Source organism: Macaca nemestrina, chromosome 2, assembly GCF_043159975.1.
Source record: "Macaca nemestrina isolate mMacNem1 chromosome 2, mMacNem.hap1, whole genome shotgun sequence".
Classification (NCBI taxonomy): Eukaryota; Metazoa; Chordata; class Mammalia; order Primates; family Cercopithecidae; genus Macaca; species Macaca nemestrina.
The window spans coordinates 45,562,626-45,582,632 of NC_092126.1; the positions used below are offsets into that span (position 1 = coordinate 45,562,626).

The 20,007-nt window shown below is 34.7% G+C and overlaps 1 protein-coding gene across 4 annotated transcripts in view; it reads left to right on the top strand.

Moving 5' to 3' along the window:
* Positions 1-20,007, top strand: part of U2SUR (U2 snRNP associated SURP domain containing) — a 54,044-nt gene that overhangs the window by 25,211 nt on the left and 8,826 nt on the right. For all 4 annotated transcript variants that reach the window (XM_071091068.1, XM_071091067.1, XM_071091066.1 and 1 more), the window contains 11 exons: positions 743-847; positions 1,937-2,007; positions 2,087-2,246; positions 6,344-6,506; positions 6,826-6,905; positions 8,463-8,550; positions 9,550-9,672; positions 10,753-10,909; positions 11,671-11,766; positions 12,454-12,520; positions 16,596-16,755. In XM_071091068.1, coding sequence (XP_070947169.1) covers positions 743-847; positions 1,937-2,007; positions 2,087-2,246; positions 6,344-6,506; positions 6,826-6,905; positions 8,463-8,550; positions 9,550-9,672; positions 10,753-10,909; positions 11,671-11,766; positions 12,454-12,520; positions 16,596-16,755 — 1,270 coding nt within the window. The remainder of the gene's footprint in view (positions 1-742; positions 848-1,936; positions 2,008-2,086; positions 2,247-6,343; positions 6,507-6,825; positions 6,906-8,462; positions 8,551-9,549; positions 9,673-10,752; positions 10,910-11,670; positions 11,767-12,453; positions 12,521-16,595; positions 16,756-20,007) is intronic.

The following is a 20,007-nucleotide window of genomic DNA, read 5'->3' on the forward strand; positions in this document are numbered from 1 at the left end:
AGTGTATAGGCATATCAATCTCTCTTGTTTTGGAGGGAAAAAAGATAATATACAGGCAGAATTATCCATTTCATGAATCGTGAACTAGTTTGAAGTATGGTCCAAAGGGATGTTGCCTCATTAAAGGTCAGATTTAATAAAAACTCCATCTGGTATGTGTACCAGAAAAACACAAGAGTTGGATGGATTTTTTTATTAAATCAGGCCTTAAACTTGTTAGGTAGTTTTGCATTTTTATAAATTATAGTCATGGTTATAACATTTCAGTAGCACCACAAAAGTGCTTGGTTTAAGAATTTTTTTTTTTTTTTTTTTTTTTTTTTTTTTACTGAGATAGTGTGTGAATTTCTAGATGGCTGTAATAACATGCAGGCTCAAACTTACTGATTTTATATATCAATATTTGCAACTTTCCAATTAGTTGTGATTTATAATTTAATGTTTTACTTTTGGAAAATAAAATTAAGTGACATTTAGAAAAGTAAATATTACTATGAGGTTATATTGTGGTTTCCTACCCTCCCTCACCTTTCCATCCCCTCCCACTTCCCTACTCCCACTGCCCCACACCCTCTTAATGCACGAGGCATTAACATATGCTCCAGGTTACTGTTTTGGTATTAAATTTGGTGTTAGTCAGCAGAATAATCATTTTCTGCACAATTATAGTAACTTAGGTCAAGTGTAGTTTTATATAGTGGTAGGTCTGAATCCATTTTCTTTAACTGTGTTGTTGTTGTAGGAATTTGCTCGCCCTGATACATCGAATGATAGAGTTTGTTGTACGTGAAGGGCCAATGTTTGAAGCTATGATTATGAACAGAGAAATCAACAATCCTATGTTCAGGTGTGCATTTTTTAAAAATTGTGTTGAAATATATGTAACATAAAATTTCCCATTTTAGCCATTTTTAAGTATACAGTTCATTGTCATTAAGTACATTCACATTGTTGTGCAACCATCACCACCATCCATCTCCAGAACTTTTTTCGTCTTCCAAAATGAAACTCTTTACCTGTGAAACAGTAACTCCTCAGTCTTCTGGCCCCTTAGCCCCGGCAACTGCCATTCTATTTTCTGTTTCTTAGTAATTTGATTACTCTAGGTAAACTCATATGAGTATAATCATATAATATTTACCCTTTTGTGACTGGCTTATTTCATTTAGCATAATGTCCTCAGGATTCATCTGTATTATAGCATGTATCGGGATTTCTTTTTTTAAGGGCAAATAATATTCCATTGTTTGTATTTGCCGTATTTTATCTTCAGGCATGCAGCTTAAAACTACTTTTAATTTATTAGAATTAAAAATATTTCCAAGAATAAAGTTCTAAAAGTATGGGATTAGTTCTGCAATGGGATGGGAAGGCAGTTTTAGTAATCAGAGTAGAATGTATTGAGGCCAATTTTCCATTAGATTTTGATTTGGTTAATTAAATAGTATTGTTTTTAGCATTCTCTAGGAGGAAAATACATTTCATTATGCTTTTCAGTGAAGGAATCATAAGTGAGATACAGTTGAACAAATGAGTTTTAAAATAAATTGCTTATCCTCTGAATTGTTACAGAATTCTAAAACACTAGTTTAACACTTAAATAGTATAAAATCACTGCTTTTGTAATTATATATTGGGAAAATCTCTCCATTGCCAGACACAGTATCTGCCATGTAAGTGTTCAATAAAAACGATCATAAGACTCAGCATGATGCATGCCTTCTGATTATTAATGTCAGTCACTAAGGCAGTTTAGGACTGGAGTAAGGGAATGGGGATAGGTAGTGGATGGCAGTGGGTGAGGTTCTCTTTAGGGATCTTTATTTTTGTTTTATTTTGAACTAAATAGGCAAATAATACTTCTCATTTATTTATATTTAATTGAAGATAGCTCTGTTGAAGAATATGATGTTTAATGTTTGTTTGTTTTGTTTAGGTTCTTATTTGAAAACCAGACACCAGCCCATGTTTACTATAGGTGGAAGCTTTATTCTATTCTGCAGGCAAGTAGAATCAATTACTTTGTTAATTTTGACTCTTGAGTAATTAGACCTTTATAATAACTCTCTAAATGTTTGGTAGGGAGATTCTCCAACTAAATGGCGGACGGAAGATTTTCGTATGTTCAAAAATGGATCTTTTTGGAGGCCACCACCGTTAAATCCATACTTGCATGGAATGTCAGAAGAACAAGAAACAGAAGCTTTTGTAGAGGAACCTAGTAAAAAGGGAGCACTTAAGGAAGAGTAAGATATTTTTCTTTTCTATTATATATTCAGAAAAGTCACTGTAATGGTTGCTTTAATTAATGGTCTTATTAAGATGTTAACCCTAAAATAAATTTTTTTTCACTTGTGAATGTTTAAAATAGTAACATCTTTCATCATGTGCTTTATAATTTTAAACATCTTAACAAGTATAGGTATGTATTCTATTGTCCTTGACTTTTCTCCTAGTAAAATTAGTGATGATCTTTTAAACATGGTTGACTTCTTTCTTTAGCATTGGAGTACTTCAGATTCTTACAGAAATTATTGGGGGATTCCTAGAATTCTTGATTCTCTGAATGCAGCATAAAGAGGAAAAACTATTATGTGGCTAGTGGGATCATATCGTGGCTATGCAAAGCCCCTTCATGGTAACTTGCACACTTCATTTGCATTGTGTGATGAGCTGTGAGATGGCCACCATGGAAGTTTGTGTTGTTATTAGTCTCACTTAGCAATTGTACAGTGCAACTAGCTGGTTGAAGAAGCAGAAACATATTAAATGTTCAGAGGACATCCTGTATACCTCATGGGAAAAAAATTGGCTAAAAGCATTTTTAGAATATATAATTAAGTACAGACATATGTAGTTTTATCGTGCTTTGACTTACTGTGCTCTGCAGATAGAGTGTTTTTTATAAATTGAAAGTTTGTGGCAACCCTACATCAAACCAGTCTGTTGTCATTTTTCAAACAGCATGTGCTTACTTCGTGTCTCTGTCACATTTTCATAATTCTCACAATAGCTCAAACTTTTTCATTGTTGTATCTGTTGTGGTGATCAGTGATCTTTGATTGTTTTGGGGCACTACAAACTGTGGTCTTATAAGAAGATGAACTTAATCAAAAAATGTGTGTTCTGACTGCTCCAGTGACTAGCTGTTTTCCCATCTTTCCCTCCCTTTAGGCCTCCCTATTTCTTGAGACATAACACTATTGAAATTAGGCCAGTTAATAATCCCACAATGGCCTCTTGAGTATTCAAGTGAAAGGAAGAGTCTTACTTCTCTCACATTGAATCAAAAGCTAGAATGATTAAGCTTAGTTAGGAAGGCATGTCAAAAGATGAAGTAGGCTGAAAGCCAGGCCTCTTGCACCAAACAGTGAGCCAAGTTATGAATGAAAAGGAAGAGTTTTTAAAGGAAATTAAAAGTGCTACTCCAATGAACACATGAATGATAAGGAAGCAAAACAGCCTTATTACTGATAGAAAGTTTTGGTGGTCTGGATAGAAGATCACACCAGCCATAGCATTCCCTTATGCCAAAGCCTAATCCTGAGCAAGGCCCACTCTGCAATTCTGTGGAAACAGAGGTGAGGAAGCTCCAGAAGATAAATTTTGAAACTAGCAGTGATTGGTTCATGAGGTTTAAGGAAAGAATCCATCTTCATACTATAAAAGTTCAAGGTGAAGCAGCAAGTGCTGATGTAGATGCTGTAGCAAATTATCCAGAAGATCTAAGGTCATTGATGAAGGTGGCTACACTAAATCACATTTTCAGTGTAGACAAAACAGCCTTTTATTGTAAGAAAATGTAATTTAGCACTTTTATAGCTAGAGAGGGGAAGTCACTGCCTGGGTTAAAAGCTTCAGAGGACAGGCTGACTCTCTTACTAGGGGCTAATGCAGCTGGTGACTTTAAGTTGAAGCCAGTGCTCATTTACCATTCTAAAAATCCTAGGACCATTAAGAATTATGCTAAATCAGCTCTGCCTGTGCTCTATAAATGGAACAACAAAGCCTGGATGACAGCATATCTGTTTACAGCATGGTTTACTGAATATTTTAAGCCCACTATTGAGACCTGCTCAATAAAATGATTTTTTTCAAAATATTACTGCCCATTGACAATGTACCTGATCACTGAAGATCTCTGATGGAGATGTACAAAAGAGATTAAGTTGTTTTCATGCCTGTTAACACATTATCCATTCTGTATCCCCTTGTTCAAGGAGTAATTTTGACCTTTTAGTCTTATTATTTAAGAAATGTATTTCATAAGGCTGTGGCTGCCATAAATAGTGATTCCTCCAATGGGTCTGGGGAAAAGTCAGTTAGAAAGCTTGCGGAAAGCATTTACCATTCCAAGTGCAATTGAGAACATTTGTGGGCCAGGTGTGGTGGCTCACATCTGTAATCCCAACACTATGGTAGGCCGAGGCAAGAGGATAGCTTGAGGCCAGGAGTTCAAGACCAGTCTGAGCAATATATTGAGACCCCCATCTCTATTAAAAAGAAATGAAAAAAAATCAGTTTCAGTTTTTTTGTGTATAAAATAAAATCAACATCAACAGGAGCTTGGAAGAAGTTAGTCCCTCATGGATGACTTTGAGGGATTTAAGACTTTAGTAGAGGAAGTAACTCCAGATATGGTAGAAATAGCAAGGGAACTAGAATTAGAAGTAGAGCTCAAAGATGGGACTCAATTGCTGTGGTCTCATGATAAAACTTTAATAAATGAGGAGTTGCTTCTTAGGGATGAGCAAATTAAGTAGTTTCTTGAGATGGAATCTACTTCTGATGAAGAAGCTGTAAACATTGTTGAAATGAAAGGATTTAGAATATGCATACACTTAGTTGATAAAGCAGTGCAGGGTTTGAGAAGATTGACTACAGTTTGGAAAGACATTCTCCTCTGGCTAAAATGTTAGCAAACAATATCTTGTACTGCAGAGAAATCCCCTGTGATGAGTCAGTTGATGCGGCAAACTTCATTGTTGTTTAAGAAATTGCTGCATCCACCCCAACCTTCAGCTACCACCACCCTGATCAAGCAGCCATCAGCATTGAGGCAAAACCCTTCCACCAGCAAAAATACTATGACTCACTGAGAATTCAGATGATTGTTAGCATTTTTAACAAAGTATTTTTAAAGTAATGTATACATTGTTTTTTAGACATACTGCTATTGCATACTTAATAGACCACAGTATGGTATAAACATAACTTTTACATGCTCTTGGAAACCAAAAAACTTGTGTGATTCGCTGTATTGCGATATTTGCTTTATTGCAATGGTCTGTGACTGAATCCATATGCCGTTATGTACTTCACTGCAGTCTATAAATCTTAATACTTGCTGCATTGATTCATTGTCTATGAGAGCATTTGCCAATGGAGTGCGATACTATTTGAGTGTATTTACGTCTGAAGATGTATGTTCATAATCACTGTAATCCTAGGATCTGCAAACTCAGCTCATAGGCTAAATATGGCTGCCTCCTGTTTTGGAAAATAAAGTTTTATTGGAATACAGTCAGTCCCCTTCCGTACATGTTGTCTGGCTGCTTTGGTGCTATACCAGCAGGAGGATAGAGATCATATGGCCTTCAAAGCCTAAAATATTTATAATCTTTTTTTTTTAATCGAGACGGAGTCTTGCTTTGTCACCCAGGCTGGAGTGCAGTGGCGCAATCTTGGCTCACTGCAACCTCTGCCTCCCAGTTTCAATCTATTTTCCTGCCTCAGCCTCCCGAGTAGCTGGGATTACAGACGCCCACCACTGCGCTTGGCTAATTTTTATATTTTTAGTAGGGATGGGTTTTCACCATGTTGGCCAGGATGGGTCTCGATCTCTTTCTTGACCGCATGATCCACCCACCTCGACCTCCCAGAGTGCTGGGATTACAGGCATGAGCCACTGCACCCAGCCAGTCTTTTCCTTTACAGAAAAATTAGCTTGTCCTAATCCCAGGCGGAAATGCTAAAGTAATAGACTTCCTTCAAAGAAGGGGAGTAAAGAACATGAAAATTCTTTAGTATCATGGGATGGTAAGACTGGGGTGCTCTTTAAAGACTCTTGAAGAAATGCCCATGATTTTAAATTTACTTAATTTGTAAGCTGAAAACATCATTGGTATCTTTTATTAGTTCTACGGAGTATTCTTTCTTATATAAGTTCTTCAAAAAATTATAACAATTTTGGGGGACACAACACAAATCAGACTTAACATATTACAGTCTTCAGAATTATTTTATGTGAGTAGGTTTTAAAGAAATTAGTTTGTGAGCAAAAACTACAATGGCATTTGAAATTGTATCTAAATATTTATAAGTTAAAACAATTTATGTTCAGACAGAGGGATAAATTGGAAGAAATCTTGCGGGGATTAACTCCAAGGAAAAATGATATTGGAGATGCAATGGTTTTCTGTCTTAATAATGCTGAAGCTGCTGAAGAAATAGTGGATTGCATTACTGAGTCATTGTCCATCTTAAAGACACCCCTTCCTAAAAAGGTATGGGAATGAATTTTAAGAAAAGGGGAGATAGTTAATGTCTTTTGGGATTAGAAGTGGTTTCCTTTTTGCACAAAGAACTTGACTGATGAAATTTTTCCCATGCAGTCTTATGTTACTTCTGCTTGGAAATTTAGGTTCATTAACATACAAGTTGCAAACAAATTGAAATGTAAATGAGTTAACAAATTTCATCCCTGCCAAAGTCATGTTTGTGGTGATAGTTTCATTTAACTCTTCTAATTAGTAGCCATTATTAAATTATAGCTAAACATTAGCCTTACATTAACCTATTTTGTGTTATCTTTTGGTATTATAGATTGCCAGATTATATTTGGTTTCTGATGTTTTGTACAACTCTTCAGCCAAAGTTGCTAATGCTTCATATTATAGAAAATTGTAAGTATAATGATATAACTGATATTCCTGAAATAAAGTGTTTAAGGGTAAGGAGTTCAGAAAAGAGGATTGTTTTGTTAACGTCCTCCAAGAATAAGAAATACAGCCAGCCCTCCATGTCTGTGGGTTCCTTATCCGTGAATTCAACCAACCACAAATTGAAAATATTTGAGAAGAAAAATTGTATCTGTACCGAACACGTACAGACGTTTTTCCTTGTCGTTTTCTAAACAATACAGTAATGAAAACTCTGCATAGCGTTTACATTGTATTAGGTATTGTAAGTAACCTAGAGATGATTTAACCCATGGGAAGATGTGGGTAGGTTACAGGTGAATACTATGTTTTAATTTTCAATCAAGAACTTGAGCATCTGTGGATTTTGGTGTCCATGGAAGGTCTTGGAACCAGTCCCCCCATGGATACTGAGGGAAGACTAACTTGAATTTCTTCATGGTTTGTAGAATTTTTAAAAAAAATTGGCTTAAACTTAAGCTAAATTACCAATTTTTTTGGAAAGATTTTATATCGTATCACTTTCTTAGTTACAGTAGAACAAATAGGTGTGTGTTAAAGAGAACTTTATTGCGTATCTAGCTATTCATATAATAAATAGAAACAGTGTATATACTGGCAGACATAAGAAACCAAAGACATACTATTAACTATAGAATCTGCATTCTCTTCTGATCCTTAGCATATTGATTTTAGTTCATTGCTAATGTTTCCTAAGGCAAAAGGAAGTTATGTTGCTGTATTATAATTAATGTATAACTTAGCCGGGCACAGTGGCTCATGCCTGTAATCTCAGCACTTTGGGAGGCTGAGAAGGGCTGATTACCTAAGGTCAGAAGTTCAAGACCACCCTGACCAATGTGGTGAAACCCCATCTCTAGTAAAAATACAAAGATTAGCCAGGTGTGGTGGTATAGCCCTGTAATCCCAGCTACTCAGGAAGCTACTTAGGCAGGAGAATTGCTTGAACCCGGGAGGCGGAGGTTGCAGTGAGCTGAGATTGCGCCATTGCACTGTAGCCTGGGTGACAAGAGCCAAACTCCGTCTCAAAAAAAAAAAAAGTGTAACTTTTTCTCAGTTCCCCAGAGCTCTCTTTCTGTGTTTATTTTTTGAATTAGGCAAAGGGAAGCTTTTCCCTAGGAAGTTGCTCTGAAAAGAAATTTAGAGATCTGAGTCCTACTCTTATGTCTGCTATTAGTTTTTTTGCCTTGGATAAGTCACCCTTTTCTAAGTTTTCTGTTTTATAAAATAAAGAAATTGGATGAGATGGTTCAACATATCCTAGATGTAATGTTTCTTGCTTATAAAGGGAGATAGTAGGGACTGTTGGGGAGTTTGTAGGAGAAAAATTCAGAGTAATAAGAGTTAAAGCAATTCAGTTACGGTTTTAGAGTTTAAACACCTAGTTTTTGATTTTTAATAATTTCTTGATTAATTTGTAGGTATTTTAAGTTCAGGAGGGGTTTTCATTGGCTGGCATGCTGAAGGGGAAAGGAATTTTATACAGATTTTATTTTAAAGAATGTATTATTTGAATTTCAGTTTTGAAACAAAGTTATGTCAGATATTTTCAGACCTCAATGCCACCTATCGTACAATTCAAGGCCATTTACAATCTGAAAACTTTAAGGTACGTTTATTGTTTTACTATTTTTGCCCTAGTGTTTTAAATGGGTGGGGGGAGAGGGCCTTGAAGGGCTAGAAAAGTACATAAGACAAGTATGACACATAAAATTAAAACTTAGATGTTACAGAAGTTAGTGTTTTAAAATTCTGTCATTTTTTTAATCAAAATCAAAAATTTAAAAGATACTGTTTTGACAGGTATTTAATTTTAGTTTTAAGTATTGTTTAAATATTATAAATGTTAGTCTTTTTTCATGAAACAGCCAGAAGAATCACTTGTTTTGTAATGGTATATACTATTTGGCCGTATTAAAGACATACATTTTAATCATATTTAGAAAGTCTGCTCTGTTACCAATTTTTTTATAACCTCTTAAGATGTAGGCCAGTGTTAAGAAAAGCCAGGTGGAGTACTTTATTTATAATTGACTAAGTAAATATGCTTTCATGGGAAGATGACTTTTTTACGAAAAATTTTTAGTTTGGGAAGATGCCCAGTGACCCCACCATTTAGGGCATTCAGACAACTCCCATTTTTAAAGTTTTTGACCTTAAATTTTGACCATAAGTTAGAATTTTAAAAAAAGTTTAGGGAAGATACAGAGTAAAGTGTTAACCAGAATTAGGAAGTACTTTACTGGACCATAAGGGGATTCAGGTCAAAACTTGGCTACTTTGGTTTTAAGTTTTCATAAGTTTCTATGTAAGTCTTTCCTGAATGTGGCTCATGTGTAGTACTAATGGTATGGGAGCTGACCTTAGGTGGTAAAGAGCAAACAACTACTGTTTATTTTTCATTATATTTATTTTTAGGGTTTTTTTTCTTTAGTTAGAAGGTGACATTGATTTTTCTTAAAAAATATGGTAATGATATATAGTAATTTTCTTAAAAAATGTCATTTTAAAGGCAAATTTAGCAAATCTTGATGGTCATTCTCATGAACTGAAATTTGAGACATATAGCCCAAAATAAAAATTTGTTATCTGTTTCCTATTTATTTAGCAACGGGTAATGACTTGCTTCAGAGCATGGGAAGATTGGGCAATTTATCCAGAACCATTTTTGATCAAACTACAAAATATTTTCTTAGGACTTGTAAATATTATTGAAGAAAAGGAAACAGAGGTAGGCACTCTGTATTTGTCTGGTTGTTTTAAAAATTCGTTTCTGGGGTGGAGGTTTCTTGGAGTTATGCTGCATTACATATGCGAGGTATATTTCTTTGTGAAAAATATCTGTTGCTTACCACTAAATAGTGGATTTTTATTGCTGGAACCCAGGAGTCAAAATTACATATAACAGGAATTCTCTGTCTTGTGTCCTTATGTGAAAATTGATGAGTGGTTTTTTATTTAATGACCTAAGACTTATGATATTAATAGTAGAAAAAAAGCAAGTAATAGAGCAGTATATATGTAGCATGACTTTATTTTGTTAAAGATAGCTATATAAGTAAAATATGTGCATGAAAAGATGCATCACATGATAGCAGATATACACCACCGTTCTGTTGTTTTTCTTTACCTCCTAAATAATTACTGAACCCTTAATGTTTAATTCTGCCTTACTAGTCAAGCTACTATATTTTCACTTTCACTCCTGCAGGATCTTCCTAATTGACCTTACTGTTGTAACCCACATGGTCCTTGTTTCAGTTTCCTAAATGTGTGTTTTCACCTACCATTGGCCTGTATACATGTCCTTCCCTCTTTCTGGGACTTATCTTTACCTGAGATCCTTCAGATCTCAGCTCAGATATAACCTTAGAGAGCCTTCTCTGACCTCTTTAAGTGAAACTTATTATGCTAATAGTATGATACGCCTTTGTGCTGTAGCAGTTACCATAGTTACAGATAAGTATATATTGTTGTGATGATCTGATTTCCTGGTTTCCCCACCCCCCAAAACAACAACAAAAACCTTTACCAGGCTCTGTAACAGGGGGACCAAATTTGTTTTTGCTCATCATTTCCTTACATGGTACCTGGCACCAGTGAACACTTGGTAAATGTTAGATAAATGCACAACTGACTGCTTCTTTAGCAAACTGGATGATAGAATATATATTCTTACTATGTTCTTACAATGTACCTTGGATTGTGGGTATCCTGCTATGTTGGCTTGTACTGGATTACAAATTAATCTTACAAACAGTGTGACTTCAGCAAGCAAAGGAAAATGTTACAATAGTACACATTTCCATAGGATGTTCCAGATGACCTTGATGGTGCCCCCATTGAGGAAGAGCTTGATGGTGCACCTCTGGAAGATGTAGATGGAATTCCTATTGATGCTACTCCCATTGATGATCTTGATGGAGTCCCTATAAAAAGTCTTGATGATGATCTTGATGGAGTGCCTTGTAAGTTCAAATTTCAAACTGATTAAATCTAGCTAATAATTTTGGTGACCAAAACTCTAATTTCCATACATGCTGATATGGAAGAAGGTTATAGTTTCTCATGAAGGTATCAAGTTAACTATTTCTGATTTTTTCAAAATTCAAATACCCAGTAATACATTTATTTGTATGCTATGTATATAAAAGGCCAAGAAGCAGCATTTTTTCTGGTCACATTTCTTTGCTGGGACAGTCAGCCTTCTATAACATTAGCAAGTTTCTCTTTGTGTCTTAATTGTCAGGAAATTATAGGCAAAATCTTGTGTTCAATTATGCATATTCCTGGGTACCTGGTTTTATCAGTTCTGTATTATTATTAGTTTTTCTAACCTACAACTTCAGTTTTCCTAGCTGCCTAGAACCATTTTGAAAATAGGAACTGTACACAGCTCTTTGGTACATTTGAATTATATGTTTAAATACTGAATAATGTATGCAGTTTTGTAGAGATTTGTTAAAGATTTGTTTTACTTCTCAACTTCTTCACTTGCTTAATATATTACTAACCTGTATTTTCTGAATTGATATAATATATACTGTTAAAAATTTTGCCCTCAGATGCAGAGAATTGGTTTAGTCATAGTCCTTGTTCTCAGGATTATGGTTGGTCCATCCGTGTCCTTATTTTACTTTGCTTTTTAATAATATGGTGAACACCCATGAACGTAATACTTTGCATCATCCCCTAGTCGTCAGGGTTAATGGCTTATCTTCCCTAATAGTGGATGCAACTGAAGACTCAAAGAAGAATGAGCCTATATTTAAAGTTGCCCCATCAAAATGGGAAGCTGTGGATGAATCTGAATTGGAAGCACAGGGTGAGTAAAAGTAAAATGAGTATTTTTTACATTAAGTACTTAATAAGTTATTTATTGGTGTGCTTGTATATATGTTTTCCTTTTATGTTTTGTAACACATTTTAACCTTAATACTCAATGTTACCGTATTTTGTGTCTAATGTACACTTTTATTGTGGTTGGTGTTGCTGTTACAATTTTCTTAGGTCCTTCAGTTTGGAGGCTTTGAGAGTAATGAGATATCACTGAAAACCTTTCAAGTTAAGGCATTTTAGTAGTAAATGTAGATAGGAAGCTGTACCTACGTAGAAATCTACATAGAGGTCAGTTTCAGAGAAACTTTTTGATTTGACCCTCCCATAATCCTAGACTGATTAGATGCCATTTAGACCTGTCTCACACTTACTTAGACCTGTATCCTAGTGCTGATAATCCATAATTGTTACTATTTGTAGGTTCTAATGAAATCTTAATATTCAACACAGAAACAGGGATGACATTATTCATCACTTCATGAATTTGAATTATACTGTAGGTGTGAGGAAAGAGAATTGGCATATAAATAGCTATTTAGAGAATTGATAAACATAGATAAAGGAAACTTCTGTAATATAAACTTTTCAGTTCTAAAGCTTGAGCTTCCGCTGTGCTGCTGCAAAAATGCTAGTTTACCTCATGGAATTACATCCTCGTTTTCCTTCTATTCAGCTGTTACAACTTCTAAATGGGAATTATTTGACCAGCATGAAGAATCAGAAGAAGAAGAAAATCAAAAGTAAGAATCTAAGTTCCAAATATACTGTTTCTTGTTCATATACATTCCCTTTTTCATTAAGAGATATAGTTGAAATAATAGTGAAGTGGAAAACTTCACTTTTGCTTTCTGGTCTTGATGGATCTGGTTTCATTTTGCTTGTGAGTTTTTTACACTGGGTTACATTCTCACTTTGTAGTTACTAATTGGTCAACTGCATTTGTTTCAAATCTTTGCCATCAAATATTGTTTTGGGCTCCACAAAAAGTGGTTTTTAAAATGTGAGTAGGAAAGGTTATACTCCTTTCTTTTGGATTGTACATTGCTAAGAAAAATACTGCATTATGGCCATTGTGTTAATTTAAATATAAACCTTTCAGAAGAACTAAGAATGAATACAAAGGAAAAAAAATCTTTTCTTTTGAAATATAGAGAAATAATTTTGATTTTGCTGTTTGGTAATCACCCCAAAATTGTTTCTGTATTTGACACTCTGCTCTTAGATTCTCCTGCAAGTTTATATTGGTAGTTTTTAGGAAGTGCTTGACACTTTTCAAAATCATTGCAAAGGGAGGTAATTTTTTTTTTTTTTTTTTTAAATGAGTAGAAGAGATGGTTATCACAAACACAAAGCACAGGTTACTGTCTTTTAAAATTTTGCATTCTTCTATTGTTCTCAGATGGAAGTGAGAGCAAAGAGAAAGCCCCTGTGTGTCCTAGCACAATATGGGCATTTGTGTGGATTTAATAAATGGGCATTTGGATTGTTGGGAAAATGTGATCAGTCAGCAGGCTATAGAAACACAGTTTGATATGATGGTGAAAACTTGTCTACAATGTTGTTTTTTAGAAATGTTGGTGTGATTAGAACAAGTCAGCAGTGATGATGACAAAATACTTACAAAATACAGATGTGGCTTGCTAATGGAAATAGCTGTCTGAGGCTGTTTAGGAATACACGAATTGAGAATAGTTTAGTTCAGTTTGCTTTAAAACAGTGGTTTTCTGAACCCTTTTTATGTTCATGATCCTATGATTAGTAACATCTTATCATTTTAGAATCACTGCTTTAAAAGTAGTATATGTACTCATAAAATAATTATTTAATTTAGGGGGAAGGAAGGATAGAAAAGCCATTGAACTGAAAAAAGTATTGTTTCATTAGTTTTATTTCTAAAGGTATTAGTTTTTTTTTTTTTTTTTTGGCATAAAACTGGTATTTGTGTTAATGTTTGGAATATGAGTACATTTTAGCATTGATGTTGAAATAATCATACAATGATGGAAGCCTGGATCACCAGAAGTATAATTTTAGATTTTTCATTTTTCTTAGGAATTCTCGGTAAATCATAATAATGTAAACATAACTGAAAGTACAAAGCAAGGAAAAAAAGCTTTTGCTCAGCTTCTGATCCTTGAAATTTTCTCATGCCTCACTGCTACTCTCTAGTGGCTGAATCCTAAATGCCTTTTTACTTAAGGCTGATTTTGTAACTAGTAATTACTGTATTTTGTGGCAATATTGTGATTTGTGGCAGAAATGTGATTTTTAAAGCACGTTTTGGAGAAAAGTTACAAAAAGCAATTTCATTTGTATTGAATACTGTATTGATTTAGAATCTTGAATTTGCATGTCTTTTTAAAGAACAAGAGGAATAAGCTATGATATGATTTGAACCTCGAATTGTGACTAAAAGCTAAGGCCAAAACCAGTTTAGAAAAACTGCTTAAGCCTTGAAAAAATTATAATAGCAATTTAAAATATTTACATATTTTAAATCATGAATAGAGCTCATTTAAAAAGTCTTAAGTAATATGGTTAAATGTTAATGTTCAACCATCTAGACCCTTTCTGTGTATATAAAAACATGCATAGCTCTTTGAACGTAAAGGATGTAATACTACTGTACATACTATTCTGTGACACGTTTTTCATTCAGTATCATTGGTATTATTCCATTTTAATCTATTTACCTGTTCTGTGTTCATCTATTATTGAAAACAAACATTTGGGTAAGCATACAAGGATGTTTACCAAAGAATATTTGAAATTGCAAAAAAATTAGAAAAAATTTTTACAGGCTAGAATTGGTTAAGTAATCAATATCTGCTGTATTGTATTTTATAGTAACTGTGACTCAGTTTAACAAAGTCATGTCCTTATTGACTCTTCTAAAATAATTCTTCAGTAAACATCCCTGTTTACATAAACAGACATACACTTCAACAATCTAACAGCATCTGAAACACTTGTAAAATTTTGTGTACCATAAAACAGGAAATTCTTGTGTTAAAAAAAAAATTAACTAAAAAGTATATTTAGGAAATTACTGACAAATTAATGAGAAATATTAAGTAAAACTTTTTGCCAAAAAGAATATTTTTAAACTGTTGGTTTGGACTTTTTTCTTCCTTAACTAATATTGTATTTAGTTGTACCCATATGGTGATATTAATGATTTGTGTGGTTCTGAAGATGGAGTTAGTAAAATATTTTAGTAACGTCTAGAAAGGACCTTTGGTTGAGAAATTTAAAAACTAGTATCAGAATTTTCTCAGTATCATATCTTTTCTGATTCTGAATTGACAGCCTTTCTTTATATCTGCCTGGCGTAAATTTTTCTGTCATACAAGGAAGGTCTTATTACGTAAGACTTTAATTAAATTTTATTTGGAAAGAATTTGTTTATAACCATTTTTACATTGTTAGGAATAATTCTACATGTGTATTAAAAGGAATCTTTCTGCTTATCATAGAATGTCCTTAGTACCCAAATACTAACAGAAAGGCTTGTGAGGTTCAAGTATTAAAGGCAAAACAGCATTTGTTCTAGGTTATGCCAATAATGTTGTTATCACAGTCAACATTGTTTGTAGGAATTTTGTTTGTATATACATAAACATTCTGAGTTTGTTTGTACATGGGTATCTTGTTTTGCCCAGATTTATTTGCCAATAATACATACACACACACAACCCAGTCCCAGAATGTAAAATATATTTTTAAAAAACCCATTCATTCTTTGTGCTTCAAGAACATTTTGTTAATCCTGTACTAGCATTGATGACCAGCTTTACACATAGTTTCCTGTTTGTGTTTCCACTAGACAGCTTCTGGAAGGACAGGAGAATTTTTCTTCTTTGTATTCTAAGTGACTTACTCATGATAGTCTCTCAGGTTTTTATTTTCTTCCTGTCTGACCCAGAACCAGTGCAACTTTCAGAATCAACTAAAATGTGAATACTGATATTTGTTAATATATAAAATGCATACATTGCTTTGTTATTAAGGTTATGTGCTAATCAGGTAAGGTCTTTACCGGCTGTGTTGATTATTTCATAGTAACTGACTCAAGCTCATGTAAATTTTCTAGATTGATTATAGGCTCTGCTGAAGTTACTAAAGTCTCACATATAGCTTTTTTAATTTTTATTTTCATTTTAATAGTTTTTGGGGTACAAGTGGTTTTGGGTTACATGGATATATTATTTAGTGGTGATTACTGAGATTTTAGTGCACCTGTCACCTGAGCAATGTAGCACTGTACCCAATATATACTATAGTCTTTTATCCCTCACCCCCTCCCATCCTTCCATGTCCCAGAAGTCCATTGTATTATTCTTATGCCTTTGCATCCTTGTAGCTTAACTTTCACTTATAAATGAGAACATACAATATTTGAATATTGTTACTCACAATAATATGAGTGAAGTAACTCAAGAATGGAAAACATGAAGCTTCTTGAAATCACTCTGAACTGTGAAGTATGCAGAAACTAGATTATTCGTTTCATTTAACTGCTGCAAGGAAAGTTTGTTGCAAATGGAAGGCACACAGATAACATAAGCAGAATTTATTAAAGTATGCTTATGTTGAAGCTCACACATTTTCTGTGGAGGAAGGAAGTGTTTTATAAAATTGTCTATAAAATATTGATCAAATATTTTGCAAAAAATGCTTGAGGTATGAATTGTCCTATTATGTTTTGGTTGCATTATTTAAGCTCTAAGACAATGAAAAATAAAATAGGTGGACTATAAAATATAGTACACTCTTGCTGCCTTGACATATAATGTATTCTGCTTATTTCTAAAGTCAAGAAGAAGAAAGTGAAGATGAAGAAGATACTCAAAGTTCCAAATCTGAAGAACATCATTTGTACTCTAATCCAATCAAAGAAGAAATGACTGAGTCCAAGTTCTCTAAGTACTCTGAAATGAGTGAGGAAAAACGAGCCAAACTTCGTGAAATTGAGGTTGGTGTTGCAGTGAAACTTAAATTACACTTTATTGGTTTTTCACTTTCTCCACCAAACTAAGCTGCCTCATTGCATTATATCTTAGTGCATACTGTTCCCTCTCTCTGCTTAGAACTCTTCATACCAGGTGACTTTTCTTCAGGCCTCTTCAACCATCTTTTCACTCACAGTAGCCTTTTCTTACCCTTTTGGACTTGCTTGCTTCTTCCTATTTATTACTGTGTGATTTTATATGTATTGTGAGTTATGTATGTGAATGTGTATTTTGTTCGTTTGCTTACTTGCTTATTTAATGTCTTTCTTCCTTAGTAGGCTGTACTTTCCATGAAGAGAAAAGACCATGTCTGTTTTCTCTTCATCATTGTATCTCTAATACATGGCACATAGGAGATCCTCTGAAGAAATGGATTCTAATATCTAGATTATATGTATATACATATGTAATACATTATATGTTAGGTACTATGAGAAATCCATTTCATTTTGAGTGTTCATAGTATGTAACTAGGAAAAAGTAAAATATTTCTGGCATGTTCTAGTTATGTTTACATTTTATTAGGCTCATTTTTAATGTCTGTACCTGTAGTATGGAGGAGAGTAGACATTGAGTGGGTCTTAATACTAAAAAATGGGGAAATGTATGGAAGAGCCCAGACTATCTCAGGCAGACATTTCCCTCCCTTTTCCCCCTCCCCTCTCTCTCTTTTTTTTTTTTTTTTTTTTGGAGACACGGTTTCTCTCCGTTGATCACGCTGGAGTGCAGTGGTGTGACCATAGCTTACTGCAATGTCAAGCTACCAGGCTCAAGAGATAGCCTCTGGAGTAGCTGGGACTACAGATGTACACCACCAAGCCCAACTAATTTTTTTTTTTTTTTTTTTTTTGCATAGAGGTTACGTCTCACTATGTTGCCCAGGCTGGTCTCGCCCTCTCCTTTTTAAATGCCTTTTGTTTTGTCCAAGGCTATTCAGACATGTCAGAGAGAGAAGGGCTTTGTAATGCCCTCAAGGGGATGAAATATTCCCAGTAAATGCTAGCAGGAGTTTAGCAATCAGTCTCAAACCTCTAAAGAATGTATGAGAGTGAATTTTCATACTGTATACATTCATTGAACAGTATTTTTGAATGCCTACTGTATGTTAGTACTGTCTCCCTTACTAACTTATGATACCTGTCACATTGGTTACCTCATTGCCACTTCTCCACATAACCACTGTTGGGCTGATACAAGTTCTTGCCCACCTCTTTGTCAGACATCACCAAACTGAAAAGTAAACAGAGACAGCATTTTGTTTTAACCTTACGTAGAGTCATCGTGGTGTCATTTATAAGTAGACATGAAGGATTTTCAGAGTTGATTAGTTGATTTTTTTCCTGGGATGTATTCATACACATTTTAAATACGATTTTTAGGGGGATAAGATGTATGTCAGTGAACACACTCACCTGTGCACCTTTTCAACCTACATATGCCCCTTTTTTACACCTCTCACCTTATGAGAAGCTCTGCCTTTCTCTGACCTGATGAAACTGTTGGAGTAGAAACAGACTCGAGTTAAATAAAAATACATTTTCTTGATAATAGAAGCTATTCCCTTATATAAATGCCCCAGCTGTTTAGAATGTTCTATTTCCTTATTAACTTAAAGAGAGGAAACCATATAATTTAGCTTTTTTGTTAACTTAGGTGGTTTTTACAAATCTTATTCTTTCCACCTTGTATATGTGTATATGCGATACACATGCATGCACATTGCACACATACACTTTATATGCATACATTTCCATACTACATGTGCTCTTTTGTAATCTAGCCTCTCCTTTATGTATTCAGTGATTATTTCTCCTGCTTTCTTAGGTACTGCCTCTTACAACTTAGTTTTCTTTCCGGGATTTGGACTATGAACTAAGTCCTGATTTTAAAATGTGTATCTTGGCTTCATCTTAGAATTATCTAATCCTTCTCCTGTATTTCCCCTGAGAGATTTAGTCATATGGAATAAAGTTCCACAACAGGTGGCAAACTTGGACTAGAACTCAGGGCTCATGAGCTTTATCCCAGGGCTTTTCACAACTAGCTCTCTTCTCTGCCCCTAAATTTGGATATCCATTTCGAGATTTAGAATCCAGTGAGTACTAACCCTTTTATTGGAGAACCATTAAATAAAGAATTAAGTTCTAAATTAGTTTCTCTAATTAGTTCTATTATATTCTATAGTGTATATACGATAATTTTGCATCTCCACATGTGTCCTAATAAAGATACCTATAGCTGAACATTTTTTAGCATGGAGTAAATAAAAACCAAATGATTCGTGTTATAAAACATGCTTTGTAAAAACACAAAAATCTTGTAGCTATATGATGTGGTGGTGGCCAGAAGCCAGTTCTTAATCTTTCAGATACCACTGAGAGCAGTGCCTAGGCTGGAGTTACCTTTTCTCATTCTGTTGTCCCCATTTCTACCAACAAGTAGAATAGTGGGTGGGGAACCAAGTGGAGGGTCTTCTATCTTGTTGGAAGAGAGGGATCACTTTCTGCCCTGGTCCCTGAGGAAAGAGTGAACAGTTGAGTCGGAAGGTGATAACTGTCTGTTGCCTGAAGGCAACAAGGGAGGGATGGTTAAGCCATTGCGTGGGCCACTTCCTTTTGTGTTGAGACCCTTGATCATCTGTTTTCTGTGTGTCTTGGACTTGTGCTTGAGCCTCGGTTAGACTATATTAACAGGAACTATAAGTAGGAATTGTACAGTGATTTTTAAAAAGATGATCTTAGGAATCCCTCCTCTCCCCTAAGTAACATTCAGGTCTATTGTTTGACTCTTTTTAACCCAAACCGATTTACTACAAATACATTCTGTGGAAGAGTCATCTTGGTCATGAGAGGCTTCACACAGTGATGAACTTAGCTATTTATGTTGCCCACCCCACCCCACCCCCTTGCTTTCTTAGCCTTACATCTTATCTTTTTAAATGCAGTCATGATTAAAACACACAAAAAGTGTAGACTTTTAGAGAGCTTTGAAAGAAGAGAAGGAGAGAACATCAAGCTCTGATTATAAAAGACCCTGATTATAGAAGTGAAAATATGTCTGAAATTCCACCACTTTGGGAGGCCAAGGTGGGCAGTTTGAGACCAGCCTGGCCAACAGGGTGAAACCCTCTCTCGACTAAAAATACAAAAATTAGGCATGGAGGCTGAGGCAGGAACCTGGGAGACTCTGTCTGGGAGGTGGAGGTTGCAGTGAGC